The sequence below is a fragment of the Denticeps clupeoides genome, unplaced genomic scaffold (genome assembly GCF_900700375.1).
Source record: "Denticeps clupeoides unplaced genomic scaffold, fDenClu1.1, whole genome shotgun sequence".
NCBI classification, from domain to species: domain Eukaryota; kingdom Metazoa; phylum Chordata; class Actinopteri; order Clupeiformes; family Denticipitidae; genus Denticeps; species Denticeps clupeoides.
This window is the reverse complement of record NW_021630036.1, coordinates 251,282-278,465: the sequence shown is the minus strand read 5'-3', so window position 1 is coordinate 278,465 and position 27,184 is coordinate 251,282. Positions and strand designations below refer to the sequence as shown.

The following is a 27,184-nucleotide window of genomic DNA, read 5'->3' as shown; positions in this document are numbered from 1 at the left end:
AGGATAGACGCTCATAAACATGCATACAGCTCACTAATAATATAAGAAATTTACGGCACCCTTTAAAGAAAGCAGTAAAGAGCCGCGCTGGGCAGGAGCAGAGGTCGGCTCCGCCCTGTCCCCCGGAGGTCATTCCAATCAGAGCAGAAGAGCAGATATGAAGCCGGGGCGGAACAATGGACAAGCCTTCCTTCGTTCGACATCTTCTCTGCTCCCGGTGGATTTCACGCTGCTTATCACTCACTTAGTTCTCGTATTAACCTCTGGCCTTCCTAAACACAGAGGGCAGGAAAAAACAGCCCGAGGGGAGGACGGGGCGCCGGCTCCTTACGGACAGAAACTCGGAGCAGGAGGGTAAACAAAATTAGCACCGTACTTAAACAAGCTGAGTGTCTATTTCCTGAACGCCACCTAACACTCACATCTCCCTCCATCCATCCATCCATCCATCCATCCCACAGTCTGAACGTTCGCTTCAAATCGACATATATACATACAATTATAAATGATCATTCCATATTATGAATGATAACTTACCAATAATAACAATTCCAATTCTAATAAGTTGTTCACATCTTAAAAGTGTGGCGCCATCTGCCATGGTGCAGATTTTGTGCTTTTCTGCGTTTCTCTGTTTAAATCCAATTCAGAACTTTATGACATTATTCCAAACCTCCAGTCGTAATAATTAAAAAAATTCTCCCACTGCACAGATAAATACTTCAGTTCTTCAGCTGTTTCAGCATGACTGGCACATGCAGGACTAGAAGAAAATGAACAATAAAAGTGAAATAAAATCCAGGCCCTTTTCATTGAAAAGGCGTTTTACAAACCTCACTGATACAGACTCGGTGGTCACTGTAGCCACCACTGTCATACCCAAAATCACCTTAATTCTAACATCCTAGAATGTTTAGCTTGATTCTAGTCATTAATTTATCCCTTTTTACCGACATATTGGAGCAGTTTTCCTGCCTGATCGTATCGTTTCGATGCTGATCCAATTACAGACTCGCAATTTTCTAGTTAATGAAACAGCGACATTTTGCCAGACACTATATTACTGGAAACAATAACTTTATTATATTTCTTATGTTCATTTCAAACAGGCACTTTTGCAGTACAGCCCCGCTGGGGTCCTTCCCGGGGTCTTGAACGTGGCAACTGCAAGTCGGAATCATGGCGGCGCCCTGACGCGTTTGGAAGATCGTATCTGCGGATCGTCTGGAAATGTCGTCCTGGGCCGGTTTTACTGACGATGAGCTGCGGAGGATCCAGGAGAAAGGTACCGAACCGGATCGTCATTCGGATATCAGCAGCGGAACCGAGTAAAGGCGTTTAAAGAACAGGTTCAAATGTTATTAAAAATGGCGACAGTTCGGTCCGTCGCGGTCTGTATGAGCGCAGCGTTCCAAATCGTCCCAGAATATGACGCTGTTTTACTGACCGGAACCGATTACTGGAGACAAATTTTAAACTTCCAACACTGTTTCACGTCATTTAATTAAAGGCTGAACAACACGTCCAAACCGCGATTTTACACCCAGAACATCGGGGACGCGGTCAGAAGATCGACAGCGATGGTGCGGTGGGGAGAACGAGGAGCCTAGTGGGCTAGTAGGGTGGTGGTAGTAACCTAGCGGGTAACGCACTCGCCGATGAACCAGAAGACCAGGTTGAAACCCCACTTACTACCATCGTGTCCCTGAGCAGGACACTTAACCCTGAGTGGGGACTGTCCCTGTAACTACTGGATAAGGGTGTCTGGTAAATACAGGAAATGTAAATGAGGGACGACGCAGTGTGGAGAACGAGAACCAGCGAATAAAGCCGAATGGGGGGAACGAGAACTCGCCCCAAGATTTTCCTTTCCTCTCAAAAATTAGCGAGTGGCGTAAAAATGGCCGTGGTTTTCTTAACTCTCGGTGAGTTTGGTGGTGTCGTAGGTCTCTGGACACTCGAGCATAAAGAGTTCTGCTTCCTCCATTCCTGCTTTTGCTCGATTGGTCGGCAGTTCAACAGTCTCACATCCAACATGTGTGTTACCGAATTGCCTGTATCGCTCTCTAGATACTGGATCTAAATTCGTAGAGTAAAACACATATTTCAAGGCCGCTGGCTGATGCGCTGATGTCCCTGTAAGACAGTCATGCTCAACAATCAGATGTGTCCCATGTTAAAGCCACGCCCACTTAAACACATTTCAAGGACGCTCACTGTCAATTCGTATGCTAGTTACGTATTACGCGTCATATTACAGTTTTATTACACAAATATACAGACATGAGAAGACCCGGGTTCAAATCCCACTTACTACCATCGTGTCCCTGAGCAAGACACTTAACCCTAAGTTGCTCCAGGGGGTTACTGTCCCTGTAACTGGTAAATGCTGTAAATGTAAATGTATGACGTGAAAGTGACGTGATTGTCATTGTGAGACACTGCAGCACAGCACACGGTGACTCAGTGAAACATGTCCTCTATTTAACCAGCACCCTCGGTGACAGTGGGCACCATGACAGGCAGTGTGTGGGGACGGGACCTCAGTGGTGCCTTGGCCTATAGATATATATTTAAAACCACAAATGAAAGTCCAATCGCAATATTTGTCACGACTCAAAATGTTCTGCCCTGATGCACTTTTCCTTGAGTGTGTAAAATTGTGAATCAGTGTTTGCTTGTGTGATGTTCCGCTGCAGATCCCCCTGTGCACGGCGCTGCGAGGGGGCGGGGCCGCAAAGCGGCTCCCACCAACCGGACCCGGCTGCAGCGGGAGAAGGCGCTTCAGCTCCCGGCTGCGCCGGAGGGGCCCGGCGCCTCGGTACCCGCCGAGCAGCGTCTAGGCTCCGCCCAGCCGGCTAAAGAGCTGGATAAACGGCAGATAGAAGAGTGAGTAAGTTGTGTCTGCGGGGTGTCAGGTGTCCGGCGTGCTCACGCGCCGCGTCTCGTGTGACAGGAGGGAGAAAAGTCGTCTGGAGCAGCTCCAGCTGGAGCAGCGCTTGATGGAGGAGGAGAACAAGCGAAAGAAAGCCTTCCTGACCAAGACCATTGCAGAAAAGTAGGTTGAAGCCGGTCGGCAGCTACCGCTGGACCGTGACGGGGTTTCAGGAAAACCTGTCCCTCGTCCCTGCACGCAGGTCCAAGCAGACGCAGGCCGAGGCGGTGAAGCTGAAGCGCATCCAGAAGGAGCTGCAGGTTCTGGACGACTCGGTGTCCAGCGACATCAACATCCTGCGCGGGCTGATCGAACAGGCCAGCCTGGAGTACTCCGCCGCCTGGTACGTTCTTCTGGGAATTCCGATCATCAGAAAGGATGTTAAAGAAGTTCATGCCTCTGCCTCCCTCTCCAGGAAGCGCTTCGAGAAGGCGGAGGCGGAGTACGTCTCGGCCAAGATGGACCTCCACCACCGCACGGAGGTGAAGGAGCGGCTGACGGAGCACCTGTGTGCCATCATCCAGCAGAACGAGCTGCGCAAGGCCGGCAAGCTGGAGGAGCTGATGCTGCAGCTGGAGCCGGGCTGCGCAGACGGTCCCCAGGGCCCGGACCCCTCGGCGGGGACTCCGCCTTCCTGACACCACGGACCGACTCCACCTGAGAAATGGAATAAAATGTGTTCTGGGGCCGTGCAGATGCCACCGTCCTGCCACGGCTACCGTGGAGAAGCAGATCCGCTGCAGCGCAGTTTCCTCCCGCTTCTCGTGAGACAGGCCGAACTGGCGCTGGGGAAGAAGGAGGTCCTGCACTTTTCATTTATCACTTGTGTCTGTATTTAATGGTTTGTGTGTGGGATGTGGAGGCGGCTGGCGTCCCTCTGACACTAATATGTATTTTTATATGCACATTATTGGATGCATTAATTGTTTTATGTATTTTAAATATATAGTTTTTTTTTGTATTCATTTATTTATACGCGTCAGTTCACATTCAGTTTTATTGGTGTAATTTCAACAAACAAGCACTTTTATAATCAGCTCCACATAAAATATAGAAGTCTGCTGTACTCTGTCCCCATCTGATAAAAAGTAATAGATGCCAAATACAGTGCACGTTTCTTGGAAACTAGTCTGAATAATTACTGCTAAAATAAAATTAAAACTTGATGGCTCTTTGTAAACCGAGTTTGAGGATAAGTCAAAGTCAAAGTCAGCTTTATTGTCAATTCTGCCACATGTACAGGACATACAGAGAATTGAAATTACGTTACTCTCAGACCCATGGTGCTCACAAGTAACATTAAATACAAAACAGTAACATTGAATACAAAGGTATAAACACAATTTTAAAAAACACAATATACAAATTTAAAAACACCATATACAAATAAAGGCACATGGTGGAGAGTGCAAAACCATGTAGTGCAGCAGAGGTAAGTTTAAAGTGACAAAGTGACAAGTGAGGTAGTTGGTAGTAGTTAATTCATAACGTCCCCGCTGGTCCCATCTAGTCCCTCCGCCAAGGTCTCCATTTATCCCTCAGTTATGGCCTGTGGCTCCACGCAAACCCAATTCATTCTTTTTCAGATCACTCGTGAGTCGTGGAAATGACACATGAACGACTGAATCGATGACGTAACGTCGCCACCAGACTCCCGGGGACCGGGCCCTGATTTATGGGGACCCCGTCTCCCCAGTAACCCGAGCTTTTTACGGGATAATTTATTAGTAGGAGGGAATAAGCGAAGGGCGTTGACCGTTTTAATCCCATTTTAATATAAAAAATAAACAAGTACACTAGCAGCAATACTGTAAAATTAGTTTTTTATTTAGATGCTTACTTTTTACGGTGCACAGCTTTTAGTACGTAGTGAAACAAATGAAAGTCTTTTTAATTTTCCCAACAGCTACTCTGAAATAGTTCAGCAGGGGACTTTCTAAAGGTGTAAAACATGGCAATAATACTATAATAAAAAGTAAAAGTAATAATCCAGACGTTCTAAAAGAACTGGCTGTCGGTTTCTCCCAACTCTGTTAAATAATGAAGTAAAAGTCTACCGACTCAAGTCTGCGGCTCAGAGTCTCTTTCTCTACACACATCATGTCAGGGTTCCGTGAAAAGAAAAGAACCGTGTCCTCTGTATTTAACCGTCACCCTTGGTGACAGTGGGCACCATGACAGGCACCCGGGGAGCAGCGTGTGGGGACGGTGGTAGTAGCCTAGTGGGTAACACACTCGCCTATGAACCAGAAGAGCCAGGTTCAAATCCCACTTACTACCATCGTGTCCCTGAGCAAGACACTTAACCCTGAGTTGCTCCACGGAGACTGTCCCTGTAAATACTGGTTGTAAGTCGCTCTGGATAAGGGCGTCTGGTAAATACTGTAAATGTAAATGGGACGGGACCTTCATCAAGGGGACCTCAGGGGCAGGTTGGCGGTTCAGGAGTCGAACCGGCAACCTTCTGACTACGAGTCCGCTTCATTACCCGCTAGGCCACCACTGATCCCGATAGGAAGGAATTGCTGCAATAAACGCGTTAGTTAAACCAGTATTTGAAATGTTGTTTTTAATAAGAATAACTGTACTTATATAAACGGCGGTTTAGTTTGTAGTTTAGACTTTTTCTCAGTTGTGTACATGTTAAATATGTTGGATTTTTTTTTTTTACGTTCTCTCAGGCCAGATGTGTTTTATAGCCATACATTTATCATCATTCAGAGTAAACATGGGATATGTTACCAGCAGAATTTATAATTCATCACAATTCTCACTTTATTAGACTAAACATTTAGGTTAAAACTCGTAACAGAGATCTTAATACTGAGTTTGTAATTGGGAGTGACCCCCCAGGAAGGACCCTGATCTCCCGCCATTATTAGCGCTCCTCTCCACTCAGACATGGTGCTCGGACCGGAGGGAAGTAGTGCGGGGGAGAGTAGTACAATGTAGGGTAGGTGGAGTGGGGTAGTGTGGGTGGAGGGGGTGTGGTGAGTGTATTGGGTGGGGTGGAGTAGGTGGGGTGAGTGTAGTGGGGTGCGGTGGGTGGAGTAGTACGAAGGGGGTGGGGTGTTGTGGTGCCGGATGGGGTGAGTGGAGTAGTGTGGGGTGGGGTGTTGTGATGCCGGGTGGGGTAAGTAGAGTAGGTGGGGTGAGTGGGGTAGGTGGGGTGAGTATAGTGGGTGGGTGGGGTAGTGTGGGGTGGGGTTAGTGTAGTGGGTGGGTTGAGTAGTGTGGGGTGAGTGTAGTGGGTGGGGTGAGTATAGTGGGTGGGGTAGGTGGGGTGAGTGTAGTGGGTGGGTGGAGTAGTACGAAGGGGGTGGGGTGTTGTGGTGCCGGGTGGGCTGAGTGGGGTGAGTATAGTGGGTGGGGTGAGTGTAGTGGGTGGGTGGAGAAAGGGGTGGGGTGTTGTGGTGCCGGGTGGTGTGAGTGGGGTAGGTGGGGTGAGTATAGTAGGGAGGGTGGAGAAAGGGTGGGGTGGTGTGGTGCCGGGTGGGGTGAGTATAGTAGGGAGGGTGGAGTAGTACGTGGGAATTTCGGGGCGTGTGCGGGGTTTCCGGGGGAAACCGCTAATTGAAAGGATCACGAGCCAATCAGAGCTCTTATTATTGCGTTGGTGGAAAGCGCTGATGAAAGTGGAGATGAAGTGAAGTCTGAATGAAATATTATGGTTTTATTGTCCTGTTTGAATATCATAACTGCCGTGTACAGAAGCTTTTTTTTTTTACTTTCTGAATTAAGACGCTGATTACGGCGAGAACAGCAGTAAAGTCCAGTTACTACCAACCCACATTAAAACATTCATATAAATCGCTCCGTATAAGAATGTTGTGAATATAAATGTTATTAAAGGCAGAATTAAAACCATATTGCTGGTTTATTTTATCTTTGATATTTCAGCCCCGTATCGAGTGACCTGGACTGTCATCTGATTTAATAGATGTAACTCATTACAACAAAAAAACAAGTGCAGTTTTTATTAAAATAATATTATAATATTTAGGGCCACAATGTTGGATTATGGTACAAAACATTTTTAATAAAAAAGAAACGAAATCCTTGTTTTTTAAAGCATAATTATGATTATTGTGGTTGTTTATGTTAGAAATGTACTGTAAGAACATTTATGATGGAAATAAAAAATTATGGATGAAAATGTCAGATTCGTTTTTTTATTAGATTTAATTGCCTTTTGTTTTTTTTTTAACTAAACCTGAAACGTCGTCCAAAAAAGGTCAAGCAAATCATCTTTTTCATGAGCTTATTTGAGGTTTCCATTCACTGTACACACACACACACACACACACACACCACACACCATACACACATATACACACACCATACACACACACCACACACACATATACACACACACATATACACACACATACATACACATACCACACACACACATACACACACACACCATACACGCACAATACACACACACTATACACACACCATACACACACACTACACACACACCACACACACATACACACACCATATACACACACACCATACACACACAATACACACACACTACACACACACCACACACACATACACACACCATACACACACACACATACACACACCATACACACACACCATACACACATACACATCTACACACACACACACCACACACACCATACACACACATACACACACTACACACCGAAACCATACACACATAAACACACACACACGTACACACACACAACATTTAAAATCTCTCTCCTGGCACCAGTGATGGTTTGTAGGCAGGAAAAGGGAATGCAGAGAGAAAACTAATGATGAAGGAGGGAAAAAAGAAACCCTCTCCTCCTCCCCTCCTCTCCTCCTCTCCTCCTCCCCTCCTCTCCTCCTCTCCTCCTCCTCTCCTCTCCGTCCCAGCAGCGCCGCTTTAATTAAATACATGGAAAGAAGGAAAGCAGCACATCTGGTTTCAATCTGTTTCCCTTTGATGGCATCAACTGTTCTTTTCCCAGATCTGCAGGCTGGAAGCTGAGGGACGTCTGTGGCAACGAACACCCCCCACACACACCACTCATACACACATACACACCTCAGACACACACACACACACACACTCAAACACACTCTCACCCACAAACAACACCTCCCACACACACACACTCATACCCATCACCTACACACCTCAGACACACACACACACACCACTCAACACACTCACCACACACAAACACACTCACCGACACCACACACACTCAAACACACTCTCACCACACACACTCACACACACACACACCCTCACGCACACACAAACACACTCACACACACTCACGCACACACACAAACACACTCACACACACACTCAAACACACTCTCACACACACACACACACACACACTCACACACACATAGTCTCTCTCTCACACACATACACACACTCATACACACACACACACACACACACACAAATGCACTCACACACATAGTCTCTCTCACACACACACATACACACACACACATACAGAAACACACTTAAACACTCACACACACCCTCTCTCAAACACAAACACAGTCTCTCTATCTCTCTCTCTCACACATACCACACACACATTCACACACACACACACACACACACACACACACACACACACAACTCCACCCCACTGGGGGGGGGGGGTCAGATTTTATTTGCACCGGAAGCCAAGAAATGGGGAAAAATTCTCAACTGACGTCACCCTTTTATGTAGGTAGAACATCATTATTACACACTGAGTAATCTGCTCTGCCTGGTGCATTTATGATTATTCATAAATAATAATAATAAAAATGAGCAACGTGCACACACCAGGAAATAAACTCTAGACATCGGGTTGTGATACAAAAGTGACCATATAATTCGATCCCAGCATCCTCAGTGCTGTTTCCCTCTTTTAAACTATCAAGGTGGAAAAGGTTGGTGTGTAATAAGCTTATGTAATAAACTGTAGTAATAAACTGATGTTATATGAATGATGCATTAATGCTCCTGCTGTGATTAATCGTGATTAACCGCAGCCCAGTCAAATCGATTTTTTGCACCACTGATCCGACTTAGACACCCTGTACCTACAAGCAGATCGATCGAGAATAATCAATAATCGATTTGATTCTGCCTCTCCGGAGCGATGATGATGACGGGCTGGAAGGAGGATGAAGACGGCGGGTCTGCGGAGCGTCACATGCGTAATTATGGCGCCAACTCGGTCCCCGCGCGCAGCGTGCCAGAGCGCGCGCTGTTTCAGTAGGTGTGTGTGTAGTGTGTGTGTAGTTTGTGAGTGTGTAAGTGTGTGTGTAGTGAGTGCGTGTGTAGTTTGTGAGTGTGTTAGTGTGTGGTTGTGTGTGGTGTGTAGTGTGTGCGTGTGTAGTTTGTGAGTGTGTAGTGTGTGCGCGTGTGTGTGTGTGTGTAGTGTGTGTGTAGTGAGTGCGTGTGTAGTTTGTGAGTGTGTTAGTGTGTGGGGTTGTGTGTGTGCGTGTGTAGTTTGTGAGTGTGTTAGTGTGTGGGTTGTGGTGTGTGCGTGTGTAGTTTGTGAGTGTGTTAGTGTGTGGGTTGTGTGTGTGCAGTGTGTGCGTGTGTAGTTTGTGAGTGTGTTAGTGTGTGGGTTGTGTGTGTGCAGTGTGTGCGTGTGTAGTTTGTGAGTGTGCAGTGTGTGTGTAGTTTGTGAGTGGTGCGTGTGTGCGTGTGTGGTGTGAGTGTGTGTGTGTGAGTGCGTGTGTAGTTTGTGAGTGTGTTAGTGTGTGGGTTGTGTGTGTGCAGTGTGTGCGTGTGTAGTTTGTGAGTGTGCAGTGTGTGTGCGCGCGTGTGTGAGTGTGTGTGTAGTGAGTGCGTGTGTAGTTTGTGAGTGTGTTAGTGTGTGGGTTGTGTGTGTGCAGTGTGTAGTTTGTGAGTGTGTTAGTGTGTGTGTAGTGTGTGTAGTAAGTGCGTGTGTGTTTGTTTTGGTGTGTGTGTAGTGTGTGTGTAGTAAGTGCGTGTGTAGTTTGTGGTGTGTTGTGTGTGTAGTGTGTGTGTATCGTGCGTGTTAGTTTTTGTGAGTGTGCGTGCGTGTAAAGGTGGAGTAAAGCAGGCTGCGTGCACGCGCATTCCCCCCCGTGTTTTTGGGGAGTTTTGGCGGCTGCGCGCTCTCAGTCTCGCTGTTTCGGACCCTGAACGCAGCTGCCGGTCACCGCGCGTCCGTGCGCGTTTAGCGGGCTTGTTTTTGGTGTGAGTTAGTGAGTTAGTGAGTTAGTGAGTTAGTGAGTTCGTGAGTGTGTGAGTTAGTGAGTTAGTGATTTGTGAGTGTGAGTGTGTGTATCGGCGGAGGATCGGTGGAAGTGGAGGGAACAGAGCCGCGCCTGAGCTCCGGTCCCCGGGTTCTGGATGCTGTGTGTCGGCCCGACGCTCCTCTCCTCTCCGCTCTCGTCCTCGTTCCCGTCAGGAGCCATTTTCTCTCCGCGTCATGACGTCCAGCTTCGCGCATCTGATGGACCGACAAGCCGCGATCTCGTCCAGCCGCCTGGAGAGCCCCGTCACGGCCAACCTGGACACGCTGCAGGCCAAGAAGAAGTTCTCGGTCAGCCACCTGCTGGACCTGGAGGAGGCGGGCGAGATGGCGGCCGTCCAGGCGGAGGACGGCGTCGGAGAGCCGGGCAGGAGCATGCTGGAGTCCCCGGGACTGACCAGCGGCAGCGACACCACGCAGCAGGAGAGTAAGGAAAAGAGGCTCCTACTCACACTTTACTCACATTCCAACCACGATAAGGTGCCAGTAGGCTGGAGGGCGAGACACTCGGGTTCAAACCCCACTTACTACCATCGTGTCCCTGAGCAGGACACTTAACCCTGAGTGTCTCCAGGGGGGGACTGTCCCTGTAACTACTGACTGGAAGGCGCTCTGGTAAATGCTGGACATGAAATCATAGGCCTGGACAATTTAATAATAACAACCATAATAATAATAATGACAAGTCGTTACAAGTCGTTCAGTGAAGACGTCTTAAAAGATGAAAACGGGACCCGCGTTCCGAATATTCCAAAATATTTCAACACAATCATCTGTCATAATTACGTGCATCCGCGGGACAGGCGCTTATTACTGCAGAACCCGCGAGAACCCGGCAGAACCAGGGAGAACCAAACTTTAAAAAAATTCCAGAAACGAAAAGAAAAATTTCCAGAACATTCCATTTTCATTTTCATGATTTATTTATTGAAACAAATTAATTTCGTTCGAAAACATCACGGCCTCTTCTGTCTAGTATTTTTTAATTGCATTTTTATTCCACCTTTAAAATACGCCGAGAATGTGATTATTAATAATCGGGAAAACATGTTTCTTCTTTTTAAAATTGAAATAAAATTAAATAAAATATGAAATGTGTGTTTAGGGAATCGCTGCGCTTTCAGCTTCTGGGTTCAGCGCGTCGGAGTTAAAAGTGAACGAATTAAATTCAAAATCAATTAAAAAAAAATTATAATAATGATGTGTTTATTCCTCCCGTTGATCGATTTTTTTTCCTCCCCAAAAATGTAAAGAATAACGGAATATATTTTTTAGGAATAATAAAAAAGAATGTGCGGGGAAAACCATTTGTGTTGGGGTCAGAGCTGCGGGTTAAATGTCAGATGTGGCGCCACTGGGGGACCCGGATGGGGACTGGGTGGATGAGTGGGGGTGGGTGGGGTTCCTCCTCGCGGTATTATCACATTTTAATTTAAATTAATGTATTAATTTAAAATACACTGCGGCGCTGCCCAGAAAGCGCCGGAGTTTCTCGGTTTCGATTTTAAATCATTTTCATCAGATTATTTTCTAATCCCGTTCGCTGCGTTCGAATTAAAATTTTTAGTTTGTTTAATCTTTACAGTTTGCTGCTCAGGTTTGAAGAGGGAGAGATGATCAGTGGAGATCACGTCCAGTTTACTGTTGCTCTCTGGTCCATTTGGCCGCTTGTGTTCCCATAAAACGACCCCATAAACAACTCCACCCTACACCACCCTACAACACCCTACACTACCATACTCCACCCTACAACACCCTACACCATCCTACTCCACCCAGCACCACCCTACAACACCCTACAGCAACCTACTCCACCCTACTCCACCATACACCACCCTACTCCTCCCTGCACCACCCTACACCACCCTACAACACCCTACAGCAACCTACTCCACCCTACTCCACCATACACCAAGCTACTCCACCCTACTCCACCATACACCAAGCTACTCCACCCTACTCCTCCACCCCACACCAACCTACCCGCTCCTCTGGCGTCACGCTGGCATAATTAACAGCGAGGCCAATGGCCAGCGTTTAATGAGAATTATTGGATCGCGGTCGACCGCCACATATTCCCTCAATTAAAAACTCGACCGAAACTCTTCATTCAAGTGGTTTTAGTAAAACGACAACCAAACAAAGAAGTAAACCGAAGTAAACAGGCACCAGAGAACAAAATGTGTGTGTGTGTGTGTGTGTGTGTATTCCTCTTGTTTGTGTACATGTTCATGATGTGATTCTGTGTGCAGATGAGCAGCTGAACTCGGAGGAGAAGAAGAAGCGGAAACAGAGGAGGAACCGAACAACGTTCAACAGCAGCCAGCTGCAGGCGCTGGAGCGCGTGTTCGAGCGAACTCACTACCCCGACGCCTTCGTCCGCGAGGACCTGGCACGCCGGGTCAACCTCACCGAGGCCAGGGTGCAGGTACCATACCATACGGGGACGGTGTCAACACACACGCACTCTATACACGCTCATACACACACACACACACACACACTCATACATACACGCTCATACACACACACACATACACACTCATACATACACGCTCATACACACACACCACACACACACTCACACACTCATACACACACTCTCATACACACACACACTCAACACACTCATACATACACGCTCATACACTCATATATACACGCTCATACAACACACAACCTCATACAATCATACATACACGCTCATACACACACCTACATCACTCTCATCAGTACACGCTCATACAACACACACACATCTCATACAGCTACACACTCATACACTCATACATACACGCTCATACACACACACACACACACACGCGCTCACACACTCACACACTCATACATACACGCTCATACACAACACACACACACACACACACACACACACACATACATACACGCTCATACACACACACACATACACATACACACTCACACACTCATACATACATGCTCATACACTCATACATACACGCTCTACACACACACACACACACACACACACAAGTTCACACACTCATACATACACGCTCATACACACACACACCACACACACACGTTCACACACTCATACATACGCGCTCATACACCACACACACACTCACACACTCATACATACACGCTCATACACACACACACACACTCACACACTCATACATACACGCCACACACACACACACACACACACAAATACACGCTCACACACTCATACATACACGCTCATACACACACACACACACACATACACGCTCATACACACACACACTCACACACTCATACATACACGCTCATACACACACACACACACACACACAAATACACGCTCACACACTCATACACACACACACTCATACATACACGCTCATACACACACACACACAATACATACACTCTCATACACACATATTCTCACACACACACACTCATACACACACAAATACATACACTCTCATACACATATATTCTCTCATACACACACACAAATACATACACTCTCATAAACACACACACTCTCATACACACACACACACACACACACTCATACACACACTCATACACACACACGCACACACACACTCATACACACTCTTACCGGCCCTGTGATCAGACACAAATTCACACGCACGCAGCCACATTGGCTGCAAGGAGAAGGATTCTGGTGAAAGACGAGAATTAGGCTTTTTTATAGATCAAACAGAAAAGAGAGGAAGGGGGGATGTGAGAGTGAAAGATAGAGAGCGAGCGAAAGTGAGAGAGAGCGAGCAAGATGGAGTGAGAGAGAACAAAAGAGAGAGAGATATTGAGAAGGAACACGCACATCTGTGATTAATGTGTCCCAGAGAGTCAGGCGGAGCTCTGATAGAAATTCAGAACCCGTTCCTCATGTCTGCACCTTTAACAACTTTAATAACAGAGTCCTGAGCTCCACACCTTTATTTGTGTGCGTTCACCTTAGTGTGCAAATGCGTGTGTGTGTTTGTGCATTCTATCATATGCAGTGGGGTCTGAGACAACTGCAGTTAAAAAGCAGGAGGAAATAAAGAGGTTAAAGTGAAAACCGTGATTCTGTGTCCAGAGGCAGGAAGGAGCTGGAACATCAGGTTCTGCGCTGATTCATCTGGAGCGAAGGAGTTCATTTCAAAAGTTAGACAAATCGTTACGTGGTCCTGTAACGCATCGCCAGGCCACCACTGCTCCAAGTCATCTACATAAACAGACAGATAGATAGTTTACTGATCTAATAAAGATCCCGATTGTGCCAAAATACAACATCTGTTAGCACACAAACCAGAAAGAACGGAGCTGAATTTCATTTTTCACCCCAGTTCGCAAATTACTGGGATTGTGTGTACGTGTGATTTAAAAAATATCATTGAAACATCACAGACCGTGGAGCCACAACTGCATCATATTGACCAACAAGAAAGAAGTTTTTAAAAATGAAGTACGAATACTGTAGCGTTTATTAAAAAGTTGGCCCGCATGCACGAGAATTTTGTAATAATTCGCTGCCATATCAGGTATTTTACAGTGAAATGTTTTGAAATAGTTGTATTAAAAATAATGAAACGGAACGTTTCGACCTGTCCTCTCCTCAGGTGTGGTTCCAGAACCGCCGGGCCAAGTTCCGCCGGAATGAGCGCGCCATGCTGGCCAGCAAGAACGCGTCCCTGCTGAAGTCCTACTCCGGTGATGTCACCGCCGTGGAGCAGCCGATCGTGCCCCGCCCTGCGCCCCGCCCCAACGACTACCTGTCCTGGGGCTCCGCCTCCGCCTACAGGTAACACTCCACCTTGTCTCTTCCCGTCGCCAAACGTCAGTGGCCTTTGACCTCTAATAACTGACACCATGTGACCTCTGGCCTCCCGCTGAGTGACCCCTGACCACGGGCTGTTTTCATTTCATTTCCTGTCGCCTCTCTCCCTCTCCCTCTCCTCCATTTCTACCTTCTCTCATGCTTCTGCTGATCCTGCTCCCCTCGGGAATCTGTTGCTTCTGTCTCGATGGCGGAGGCTCCTGTCTTGACTGACAAGCTCACGCGGGAGTCCCGCCGTCTCAGAGGCGATAATCCATCTGCGGCCCGTCCCGAGGTTTCGTCCTTACTGGGCAGGATTTTCTGTGACCCCCAAAAACGCCGGGCGTTTTCATGCACTGTGCACTGATGAACTGATAGTCACACAATAACCGAAGGCTTTAACGATGGTTTATATATTCTTAAGCTGGTATCCCAGGCCGGACGGAGGGCCAATTCGAGTGCCACAGAAAATGCTGCCCACAGAAAGCAAGTACATTTTCTTTTTTCTTCCCTTTCCTGTGCTTTTCCACGTCTGTCTGCCTGCAACCGTAAATTTAACAAGTCTCAGCACTGCAATTCAGCCATTAAAATCTTTCATTTAAAATATCAGCGCGGCGAACTGGGGGACAAACTGAAAGCGTCACGGCCGCCTCGCTGCACGTCAGGAGAAAATCAGATAAGAACGTGAAGGCGGAGAGCATCGGAGCTTCATTATGACGACAGTGTTTGCTTAACTCTGACCACTAGTGTTGTTCCATGTCATTCACCTCGCTTTTCTTCAGAGGAATGATGTAAAAGAACACTTGTGGGCTTTTTGCATTTCTTGTTGTGGCTGGAACAGTCGGATGAGCATGAAGCTATAAATCTTCTCCCTGATTACATTATATGACTATATTGCATGTCCGTTATTATTCGGGTATTAAAGAGAGAATTTGAAAATCGTTGGTTTGGGTGCACCCCCACGATGAGCATGTAGTCGATGACGCTGATGTGACGGCTTTTTGTCACGCCTCGGGAGGCAGTTGTGGAAAAAGTGGCACAGTGCTCCGTGATCTCATTTCCCTTTCTGTCCCTTGTTATGATTTGATTTTGTAGATTTATTTTTTGTCATTCTTCTAAATCTTTCTAAATTTGTGGCATGTTGCTCTCATCGTCTCCAGCGCCATGGCCACCTACCCACCCACTTGTGCCAACACAACCTCCGCCGCGGGGGTGAACATGGCCAGCAGCATTGCCAACCTGCGGCTGAAAGCGAAGGAGTACAACCTGAACCAGGTGCCCACCGTCAACTGAGCAGAGGAGAGGCGAGGAACGGGGAAAAGCCGGGAAGCCTGGAGCCTTTTACAGGGATCCTGGGAAACTTCTGAGATTCAAGCTCTGAAACTCCGTCTGGGATTTACTTCACCATCATCATCATCATCATTACCGCCTGTGTCATCACTTTCATCACCATCATGCTGGTTTCATTTCGGGGAATTGCCTGTACAATTCCACTGAAAGTGTGTTTATGGAGACTGAACAGACCAGATCGTGTCAAAGGGCTCTGAGGACCAAATCCGAAGCATGAAATTAGGTGAAAAGGACTCAGTATTTCAGTTTTTCAGTCGATATTTCCTGTTGATGTGTTAATGCTTTTTTACGTATTTTTTACGATCTTCTTTTCAATTGGACAAGGTTTTTTTTGTGTTAAAGTTCCACAAATTTGCTAGTGAGAGGATTGAACATTGTCTGAGACAATCCCATACCACCCCACGTCCCTCTTGTCCCTGCGGCACCCCCTGTGTGCTACCGGGAGCATCGGAACATAAACAAGGGCTCCCCCCCACAAAAAAGATGATTAATTTCTTCTCATTTCTACTTTACACCACTGACCGAGTTTTTTTACGTGGTTATTGTGCTTCATACCAGCAAAACTAGTGTCATTTTCTGTTTTTGCAAAACAAACCCTAGTTTCACTTTGTACTTGTATCATTTCTTTTATAATAACAGGCATATATATATATAAATCTAAATATAAATTAATAAACTTGCATCTGAAGCAGTGACTGTGAGGGTTCTGTGCATCGGGACGGAGCCTGAAGCTGTTGCTGGCAGCAGCAAAAACGGATCACGTTTGCATTACAGTGCCAGAATGTGTAAAAGTTTAACAGAAATGTGCAGATTTTTTTTCCATTTTCTGGGGTTTCTGCTGCTTTAGAGCTTTTTAATGTGCTGTTTGTAGGACAGGAACCCCTGACAGGAACCACGGGGGCATCGTGTTTCAAACTCCGCTTCCAGGATTTTAATGGTTAAAACATGAAGCACCCTAAGTTTTGGAAATGTATAAATGCATGGAAGGGCTGGGTCTTGGGGGGGTTAAAACTAGATTTTGGGGTGATAAAGTTTTACTGCTGATTAAAATGCTGCATTTTAGTTACAGGAATGTGAGCACTGTAGTGTAAAATGTTCCACAGCAGGCCTACCAGCATTTGAGGATTTTTCCCAATGTTAAACATCATCCTTACTCAGTTTAACACGTTTTTTTCTTCCCCGGATTGCACTTATTATTGCAAATTCTCAAGAGAAAAAGTTAAACAAACTTAATAAAAAAAAAAAAAAAAAAAGAAAAACGGTTCTCCTTTTTAGTAATGAGCTTAGTAAGAGTTCCAGCTGTCCACTGACAACATTATGAATCACCTTAATACATTAAGAGCTCCTTAACATGTACAAAGTACCATAAAACTTGTATTGTTTTTGCTTATGTTTCAATTTTGTGTGTGTGTGTGTGTGTGTGTGTGTGTGTGTGAATAGCCATAACCTGTCATGGCCTGTAATGTCATGTGCCTCTCAGTGGTCAACACCCCGATTACAAAGGGGTTAATAATGTTTTATAATAATAACAACGCAATAAAGATGTCATTACATGCAGAGTCACTGCAGGAGACCATCATTGTGTGCGGAACCGCTGATGGGTTGTTGCTGTAGGTTTGTGTATGTGTCTGAAATGAAAATACCACGGGGAGTTTTTTGTGATGACGTGTGCGTGTGTGTAAATGTGTTGTTATGAACATGTGGTGTATTCGTGCATGTGTGTGTGTTGCTGTTTTAGAGACGATGTGTCTTGTGTCTGTGTGTGTTCTTGTGGGTTCTAGACATGAGGTGTGTTAAGGTGGGTGTAGAATTATGTTGATGTGTGTGTGTTCTTCTGGGTTCTACAGACAAAGTGTGTTAAGGTGGTTATTGAAGTGTGTTGATGTGTTTGTTCTTGTGGGTTCTAGACACGAGGTGTGTTAAGGTGGGTCTTGAATTGCTTTGATGTGTCTGTGAACATTCTTGTGGGTTCTAGAAACGAGGTGTGATAACATGGGTCTAGTAATATTTTGATGAGTTTGTGTGCATTGTTGTGGGTTCTAGAGACAAGGTGTGTTAAGGTGGGTGTTGTATTGGGTTGATGTCTGTGCGCGTTATTGTGGGTTCTAGAGACGAGGTGTGTTAAGGTGGGTCTAGTATTGTTTTCATCTAGCTGTGTGCATTATTATGGTTTCTAGAGACGAGGTGTGTTAAGGTGGGTCTAATATTGTGTTGATGTGTCTGTGTGCGTTATTGTGGGCTCTAGAGACAGGATGTGTTAAGGTGGGTCTAGTATTGTGTTTATATATCTGTTCACGTTATTGTGAGTTCTAGAGACAAGGTGCGTTAAGGTGAGTGTTGTATTGTGTTGATGTCAGTGTTTTCTTGTGGGTTCTAGAGACGAAGTGTGTTAAGGTAGGTGTTGTATATTTTTGATGTGTCTGCGCGTAAGGTGGGTCTAGTATTGTGTTGATATTTCTGTTCGTGTTACTGTGAGTTCTAGAGATGAGGTGTGTTAAAGTTGGTGTTGTAATGTGTTCATGTGTCTGTGTGCATCATTGTGGGTTCTAGAGATGAGGTGTGGTAATGTGGGTGTTGTATATTTTTGATGTGTCTGTGTGTTCTTGTGGGTTCTAGAGACAAGGTGTGTTAAGGTGGGTGAGGTATATTTTTGATGTGTCTTCACGTTATTGTGGGTTCTAGAGACAAGGTGTGTTAAGGTGGGTCTAACATTGTGTTGATGTGTCTGTGCGTACTGTTGTGGGTTCTAGAGACAAGGTGTGTTAAGGTGGGTCTAATATTGTGTTGATGTGTCTGTGCGTGTTATTGTGGTTTTCTAGTGACAAGGTGTTTTAAGTTGGGTGTTGTATATTTTTAATGTGTCTTTGTGTTACGGTGGGTCCAGTATTGTGCTGATATGTCTGGGCGCATTATTGTGGGTTGTAGAGAAGAGGTGTGTTAAGGTGGGTGTTGTATTGTGTGGATATGTGTGCGCATCATATTGGGTTCTAGAGACAAGGTGTGTTAAGGTCGGTCTAGTATTGTGTGTCTGTGCACTTTATTGTGAGTTCTAGAGATGAGGTGTGTTAAAGTGGCTGTTGTATTGTGTTGATTTCAGTGTTTACTTGTGGGTTCTTGAGACAAGGTGTGTTAAGGTGGGTGTTGTATTGTGTTGATGTGTCTGTGCGTGTTATTGTGGGTTCTAGAGACGAGGCGTGTTAAGGTGGGTCTAGTATTGTGTTCATGTGTCTGTGCGCGTCATTGTGGGTTCTAGAGACGAGGTGTGTTAAGGTGGGTGTTGTATTGTGTTGATTTATCTGTGTGTTTCGTGAGTTCTAGAGACGAGGTCTGTTAAGGTGGGTCTAATATTGTGTTGATGTATCTGTGCGTGTTATTGTGGGTTCTAGAGACAAGGTGTGTTAAGGTGGGTGTTGTATTGGGTTGATGTCTGTGCGCGTTATTGTGGGTTCTAGAGATGAGGTGTGTTAAGGTGGGTCTAGTATTGTGTTGATGTCAGTGTTTTCTTGTGGGTTCTAGAAAAGAGGTGTGTTAATGTAGGTGTTGAATATTTTTAATGTGTCTATGCGCGTTATTGTGGGTTCTAGAGACGAGGTGTGTTAAGGTGGGTGTTGTATTGTGTTCATGTGTCTGTGCGCGTTATTGTGGGTTGTAGAGATGAGGTGTGTTAAGGTGAGTGTTGTATTGTGTGAATGTGTCTGTGCGCGTTATTGTGAGTTCTAGAGATGAGGTGTGTTAAAGTGGGAGTTGTATTGTGTTGATTTCAGTGTTTTCTAGTGGGTTCTTGAGACAAGGTGTGTTAACATATGTATACTATTGTTTTGATATGTCTGTGCGCATGATTGTGGGTTCTAGATACGAGGTGTGTTAACGTAGTTCTAGTATTGTGTTGATGTGTCTGTGTGTACTATTGTGGGTTCTAGAGACGAGGTGTGTTAACGTAGTTCTAGTATTGTGTTGATGTGTCTGTGCATGTTATTGTGGGTTCTAGAGACGAGGTGTGTTAAGGTGGGTCTAGTATTGTGTTGATGTGTCTGTGCGCATGATTGTGGGTTCTAGAGACGAGGTGTGTTAACGTAGTTCTAGTATTGTGTTGATGTGTCTGTGTGTACTATTGTGGGTTCTAGAGACGAGGTGTGTTAAGGTGGGTCTAGTATTGTGTTGATGTGTCTGTGCGTATTATTGTGGCTTCTAGAGACAAGGTGTGTTAAGGTGGGTGTTGTATTGGGTTGATGTCTGTGCACGTTATTTTGGGTTCTAGAGACGAGGTGTGTTAAGGTGGGTGTTGTATGGTGTTGATGTCAGTGTTTTCTTGTGGGTTCTAGAAAAGAGGTGTGTTAATGTAGGTGTTGAATATTTTTAATGTGTCTATGCGCGTTATTGTGGGTTCTAGAGACGAGGTGTGTTAAGGTGGGTCTAGTATTGTGTTGATGTGTCTGTGCATGTTGTTTTGAGTTCTAGAGACGAGGTGTGTTAAGGTGGGTCTAGTGTTGTGTTGATGTGTCTGTGCGTACTATTGTGGGTTCTAGAGACGAGGTGTGTTAACGTAGGTCTAGTATTGTGTTGATGTGCCTGTGCATGTTATTGTGGGTTCTAGAGACGAGGTGTGTTAACGTAGTTCTAGTATTGTGTTGATGTGTCTGTGTGTACTATTGTGGGTTCTAGAGACGAGGTGTGTTAAGGTGGGTCTAGTATTGTGTTGATATGTTTGTGCGCATTATTGTGGGTTCTAGAGACGAAGTGTGTTAAGGTGGGTCTAGTATTGTGTTGATGTGTCTGTGTGTGTTATTGTTAGTTCTAGAGATGAGGTGTGTTAAGGTGGGTCTAGTATTGTGTTTATGTGTCTGTTCACTTTATTGTGAGTTCTAGAGACGAGATGTGTTAAGGTGGGTCTAGTATTGTGTTGATGTGTCTGTGCATGTTATTGTGGGTTCTAGAGACGAGGTGTGTTAAGGTGGGTCTAGTATTGTGTTGATGTGTCTGTGCGTACTATTGTGGGTTCTAGAGACGAGGTGTGTTAACGTAGGTCTAGTATTGTGTTGATGTGTCTGTGCGTATTATTGTGGGTTCTAGAGACAAGGTGTGTTAAGGTGGGTGTTGTATTGGGTTGATGTCTGTGCACGTTATTGTGGGTTCTAGAAAAGAGGTGTGTTAAGGTGGGTGTTGTATTGTGTTGATGTCAGTGTTTTCTTGTGGGTTCTAGAAAAGAGGTGTATTAATGTAGGTGTTGAATATTTTTAATGTGTCTATGCGCGTTATTGTGGGTTCTAGAGACGAGGTGTGTTAAGGTGGGTCTAGTATTGTGTTGATGTGTCTGTGCATGTTATTGTGGGTTCTAGAGACGAGGTGTGTTAAGGTGGGTCTAGTATTGTGTTGATGTGTCTGTGCGTACTATTGTGGGTTCTAGAGACGAGGTGTGTTAAGGTAGGTCTAGTATTGTGTTGATGTGCCTGTGCATGTTATTGTGGGTTCTAGAGACGAGGTGTGTTAACGTAGTTCTAGTATTGTGTTGATGTGTCTGTGTATGTTATTGTGGGTTCTAGAGACGAGGTGTGTTAAGGTGGGTCTAGTATTGTGTTGATATGTTTGTGCGCATTATTGTGGGTTCTAGAGACGAAGTGTGTTAAGGTGGGTCTAGTATTGTGTTGATGTGTCTGTGTGTGTTATTGTTAGTTCTAGAGATGAGGTGTGTTAAGGTGGGTCTAGTATTGTGTTTATGTGTCTGTTCACTTTATTGTGAGTTCTAGAGACGAGGTGTGTTAAGGTGGGTCTAGTATTGTGTTGATGTGTCTGTGCTTGTTATTGTGGGTTCTAGAGACGAGGTGTGTTAAGGTGGGTCTAGTATTGTGTTGATGTGTCTGTGCATACTATTGTGGGTTCTAGAGACGAGGTGTGTTAACGTAGGTCTAGTATTGTGTTGATGTGCCTGTGCATGTTATTGTGGGTTCTAGAGACGAGGTGTGTTAACGTAGTTCTAGTATTGTGTTGATGTGTCTGTGCATGTTATTGTTAGTTCTAGAGACGAGGTGTGTTAAGGTGGGTCTAGTATTGTATTTATGTGTCTGTTCACTTTATTGTGAGTTCTAGAGACGAGGTGTGTTAAGGTGGGTCTAGTATTGTGTTGATGTGTCTGTGCATGTTATTGTGAGTTCTAGAGATGAGGTGTGTTAAGGTGGGTCTAGTATTGTGTTGATGTGTCTGTGCTTGTTATTGTGGGTTCTAGAGATGAGGTGTGTTAAGGTGGGTCTAGTATTGTGTTGATATGCCTGTGCGCATTATTGTGGGTTCTAGAGACGAGGTGTGTTAAGGTGGGTCTAGTATTGTGTTTATGTGTCTGTGCATGTTATTGTGAGTTCTAGAGACGAGGTGTGTTAAGGTGGGTCTAGTATTGTGTTGATGTGTCTGTGCGTACTATTGTGGGTTCTAGAGACGAGGTGTGTTAAGGTGGGTCTAATATTGTGTTGATGTGTCTGTGTGCGTTCTTGTGGGTTCTAGTGACGAGGTGTGTTAAGGTGGGTCTAGTATTGTGTTGATGTGTCTGTGCTTGTTATTGTGGGTTCTAGAGACGAGGTGTGTTAAGGTGGGTCTAGTATTGTGTTGATGTGTCTGTGCGTACTATTGTGGGTTCTAGAGACGAGGTGTGTTAACGTAGTTCTAGTATTGTGTTGATGTGTCTGTGCATGTTATTGTGGGTTCTAGAGACGAGGTGTGTTAACGTAGGTCTAGTATTGTGTTGATGTGCCTGTTATTGTGGGTTCTAGAGACGCGGTGTGTTAACATAGTTCTAGTATTGTGTTGATGTGTCTGTGCATGTTATTGTGGGTTCTAGAGACGAGGTGTGTTAAGGTGGGTCTAGTATTGTGTTGATGTGCCTGTGCGCATTATTGTGGGTTCTAGAGACGAGGTGTGTTAAGGTGGGTCTAGCATTGTGTTGATATGTCTGTGCGCATTATTGTGGGTTCTAGAGACGAGGTGTGTTAAGGTGGGTCTAGTATTGTGTTGACGTGTCTGTGCATGTTATTGTGAGTTCTAGAGACGAGGTGTGTTAAGGTGGGTGTAGCATTGTGTTGATATGTCTGTGCGCATTATTGTGGGTTCTAGAGACGAGGTGTGTTAAGGTGGGTCTAGTATTGTGTTGACGTGTCTGTGCATGTTATTGTGAGTTCTAGAGACAAGGTGTGTTAAGGTGGGTCTAGTATTGTGTTGATGTGTCTGTGCATGTTGTTGTGGGTTCTAGAGACGAGGTGTGTTAAGGTGGGTCTAGTATTGTGTTGACGTGTCTGTGCATGTTATTGTGAGTTCTAGAGACAAGGTGTGTTAAGGTGGGTCTAGTATTGTGTTGATATGTCTGTGCGCATTATTGTGGGTTCTAGAGATGAGGTGTGTTAAGGTGGGTCTAGTATTGTGTTGATGTGTCTGTGCATGTTTTTGTGAGTTCTAGAGACGAGGTGTGTTAACGTAGGTCTAGTATTGTGTTGATGTGTCTGTGCGCGTTATTGTGAGTTCTAGAGACGAGGTGTGTTAAGGTGGGTCTAGTATTGTGTTGACGTGTCTGTGCATGTTATTGTGAGTTCTAGAGACGAGGTGTGTTAACGTAGGTCTAGTATTGTGTTGATGTGCCTGTTATTGTGGGTTCTAGAGACGCGGTGTGTTAACGTAGTTCTAGTATTGTGTTGATGTGTCTGTGCATGTTATTGTGGGTTCTAGAGACGAGGTGTGTTAAGGTGGGTCTAGTATTGTGTTGATGTGCCTGTGCGCATTATTGTGGGTTCTAGAGACGAGGTGTGTTAAGGTGGGTCTAGCATTGTGTTGATATGTCTGTGCGCATTATTGTGGGTTCTAGAGACGAGGTGTGTTAAGGTGGGTCTAGTATTGTGTTGACGTGTCTGTGCATGTTATTGTGAGTTCTAGAGACGAGGTGTGTTAAGGTGGGTCTAGCATTGTGTTGATATGTCTGTGCGCATTATTGTGGGTTCTAGAGACGAGGTGTGTTAAGGTGGGTCTAGTATTGTGTTGATGTGTCTGTGCACGTTATTGTGAGTTCTAGAGATGAGGTGTGTTAAGGTGGGTCTAGTATTGTGTTGATGTGTCTGTGCATGTTTTTGTGGGTTCTAGAGACGAGGTGTGTTAAGGTGGGTCTAGTTTTGTGTTGATATGTCTGTGCGCATTATTGTGGGTTCTAGAGACGAGGTGTGTTAAGGTGGGTCTAGTATTGTGTTGACGTGTCTGTGCATGTTATTGTGAGTTCTAGAGACAAGGTGTGTTAAGGTGGGTCTAGTATTGTGTTGATATGTCTGTGCGCATTATTGTGGGTTCTAGAGATGAGGTGTGTTAAGGTGGGTCTAGTATTGTGTTGATGTGTCTGTGCATGTTGTTGTGAGTTCTAGAGACGAGGTGTGTTAACGTAGGTCTAGTATTGTGTTGATGTGTCTGTGCGCGTTATTGTGAGTTCTAGAGACGAGGTGTTTTAAGGTGGGTCTAGTATTGTGTTGATGTGTCTGTGCGCGTTATTGTGGGTTCTAGAGACGAGGTGTGTTAATGTGGGTGTACTATTGTGTTGATAAGTCTGTGCGCGTTATTGTGGGTTCTAGAGACGAGGTGTGTTAACGTAGGTCTAGTATTGTGTTGATGTGTCTGTGCATGTTGTTGTGGGTTCTAGAGACGAGGTGTGTTAAGGTGGGTCTAGTTTTGTGTTGATATGTCTGTGCGCATTATTGTGGGTTCTAGAGACGAGGTGTGTGAAGGTGGGTCTAGTCTTGTGTTGATGTGTCTGTGCGTACTATTGTGGGTTCTAGAGACGAGGTGTGTGAATGTGGGTGTAGTATTGTGTTGATAAGTCTGTGCGCGTTATTGTGGGTTCTAGAGACGAGGCGTGTTAACGTAGGTCTAGTATTGTGTTGATGTGTCTGTGCATGTTATTGTGGGTTCTAGAGACGAGGTGTGTGAAGGTGGGTCTAGTATTGTGTTGATGTGTCTGTGCGTACTATTGTGGGTTCTAGAGACGAGGTGTGTGAATGTGGGTCTAGTATTGTGTTGATGTGTCTGTGCGTACTATTGTGGGTTCTAGAGACGAGGTGTGTGAATGTGGGTGTAGTATTGTGTTGATAAGTATTGTGTTGATGTGTCTGTGCGCGTTATTGTGGTTCTAGAGACGAGGTGTGTTAATGTAGGTCGAGTATTGTGTTGATGTGTGTGCGTGTGGAACTGTAGCTGCCCACACTTGTGTAGTTGTGATTGGCAGGCAGGTAGGAATGTCGCTCTGGAAAGAACCTCTCTGATTGGCTGCGCACGCACGGCAGCGCCGGGATTTTTCAGTATCGGGTTGCACAGAACACCGCGTTTTACTTTTTTCTCTCTTTCTTTTTTAACCGAATCGAATTTATCTTGCGGCTTCGCAAACCGAGTTTAACCGAATATCACAAAAAGACTCCGAAATTAGAAGCGCTTACGGCAGCGCCGAGGATTTTCTCTCCAGCTGTTTGGCTGCTGGGGGACTCGTGGCCGGGCCTGACTGGACTGGTGCCGCTCTGTCTGCCCATACGGTGCGTGAGTGTGCGAGTGTGTGTGGGTGTGGGTGTGTGTGTGTGTGTGTGTGCTTGTCAGCCTGTTCTTTGGAGAGTTTATCTGTACAACAACTGGCCTCATAGCCAAAAACCTTTTTAGATTTTTACTTTCATGTCGTCTGATCTAATTTCTCTATTAAAAAAAAAGATGATGTTGTCACCACGCACCATCAGCCACGTCCTGTTTCTATGGTGACAAGGCCACGCGTTTACATGCAATTCAAATGCAATCGAGAACGAATCAAGAATACAAATTATAATTTTGAGGGTTTTTTTATTTCTTATTTAAGGCGTTTGCTTGTTATTGCTAACAATGATCCTTTTTTAGAGTGAACTGGATTTACCTGCAGTTCAAGTGCTCATTTCGGCTTTATTTGTGTGTGTGTGTGTGTGTGTGTGTGTGTCGTACACGAGTGCAGAATACGGTTTCACGGTGAAAAGAGTGATTTTTCCCTCTAAAGGGCCGACGTTTGTTTAAAGGTTGAGAAATAAATCTCCTCCGTTAAAACCCTACATTTATAGAGTTCAATAGATCACAAAAAACTTTATTTTTACAAGCACATTTATTTATACGGAGATGAATTGTGTGGCACGGTATTGATGGTATTGTGTGTGTGTGTGTGTGTCAGTACCGGCATCTCGTCTCACCTTTCACCACAGGGTCCTGCTGACCTGAAGTGTTTCCATATGTGCAGAGGCTCTGACCCCAAACACACACATACACACACACACACACACACACACACACACACACACACACAGGCTCTCGATATCCTCATAGATGACATACAAGTTGTGTACACACACACACACACACACACACACAATACGGCTGTGTGGATGACATACAAGCAGCTCACCCCCTCAGCAGCACATATGGAGCCGATTATAGGGGAGACAGTCGGGGGAGTGTGTGTGTGTGTGTTTGTAGGGTGGAGGAGTGTATGGGTGTTGTTTTTTAGTTGTTGTAAACCGTCTCTAGGTTTCTCCGTCTCCCTCGCAGTGTGTGAGTGTGTGTTGGTGTAAAAACCTGCCCAGCTGTTAACACCGCATGGTCAGAACTGTTCTGCAGATTCCCAGAACCGATGAGCACACACACACACACACACACACACACACACACGCATGAATCATTGTGCTGAGTGTGTGGACGCGTGAGTGTGAGGACGCGTCTCCATCTACAGGCACCTTCTCGCTGCTCCAGGCAGGGTCGTGCAGGGCCCTCAGTCCAAACATCTTGGGGTTAAAGGATTGTTTTACCCCT

General features: G+C 45.4%; 2 protein-coding genes across 4 annotated transcripts; both read left to right on the top strand.

The window, feature by feature from the left end:
- The first annotated feature begins 1,127 nt into the window (after positions 1-1,127).
- On the top strand, positions 1,128-3,908 carry LOC114781160 (golgin, rab6-interacting). Of its 2 annotated transcripts, XM_028967893.1 has the most exons (5): positions 1,128-1,285; positions 2,700-2,889; positions 2,957-3,058; positions 3,138-3,278; positions 3,351-3,908. In XM_028967893.1, exons 1-5 carry the CDS (start codon positions 1,231-1,233, stop codon positions 3,571-3,573), a joined length of 711 nt encoding a protein of 236 aa, XP_028823726.1. In that variant the 5' UTR covers positions 1,128-1,230; the 3' UTR covers positions 3,574-3,908. The 2 variants fall into 2 exon arrangements, with proteins under 2 accessions (XP_028823726.1, XP_028823725.1); XM_028967892.1 differs by having other exon boundaries at positions 3,138-3,908.
- A 6,376-nt stretch (positions 3,909-10,284) lies between these two features.
- LOC114781130 (paired mesoderm homeobox protein 1-like) lies at positions 10,285-17,048 on the top strand. Of its 2 annotated transcripts, XM_028967838.1 has the most exons (5): positions 10,285-10,636; positions 12,462-12,637; positions 14,814-14,995; positions 15,435-15,496; positions 16,171-17,048. In XM_028967838.1, exons 1-5 carry the CDS (start codon positions 10,387-10,389, stop codon positions 16,224-16,226), a joined length of 726 nt encoding a protein of 241 aa, XP_028823671.1. In that variant the 5' UTR covers positions 10,285-10,386; the 3' UTR covers positions 16,227-17,048. The 2 variants fall into 2 exon arrangements, with proteins under 2 accessions (XP_028823671.1, XP_028823670.1); XM_028967837.1 differs by lacking the exon at positions 15,435-15,496.
- The last annotated feature ends 10,136 nt before the right edge of the window (positions 17,049-27,184 follow it).

What these genes read in the sequence shown, in the direction of transcription:
- LOC114781160 (XM_028967892.1), top strand. Translation starts at nt 1,231, where the DNA reads ATGTCGTCCTGGGCCGGTTTTACTGACGATGAGCTGCGGAGGATCCAG. An exon ending in GCGGAGGATCCAGGAGAAAG is followed by an intron (nt 1,286 to 2,699) that starts GTACCGAACCGG and finishes GTTCCGCTGCAG; the next exon opens with ATCCCCCTGTGCACGGCGCT. An exon ending in ACCAAGACCATTGCAGAAAA is followed by an intron (nt 3,059 to 3,137) that starts GTAGGTTGAAGC and finishes CCCTGCACGCAG; the next exon opens with GTCCAAGCAGACGCAGGCCG.
- LOC114781130 (XM_028967837.1), top strand. Translation starts at nt 10,387, where the DNA reads ATGACGTCCAGCTTCGCGCATCTGATGGACCGACAAGCCGCGATCTCG. An exon ending in TCACCGAGGCCAGGGTGCAG is followed by an intron (nt 12,638 to 14,813) that starts GTACCATACCAT and finishes TCCTCTCCTCAG; the next exon opens with GTGTGGTTCCAGAACCGCCG. An exon ending in GGCTCCGCCTCCGCCTACAG is followed by an intron (nt 14,996 to 16,170) that starts GTAACACTCCAC and finishes CATCGTCTCCAG; the next exon opens with CGCCATGGCCACCTACCCAC.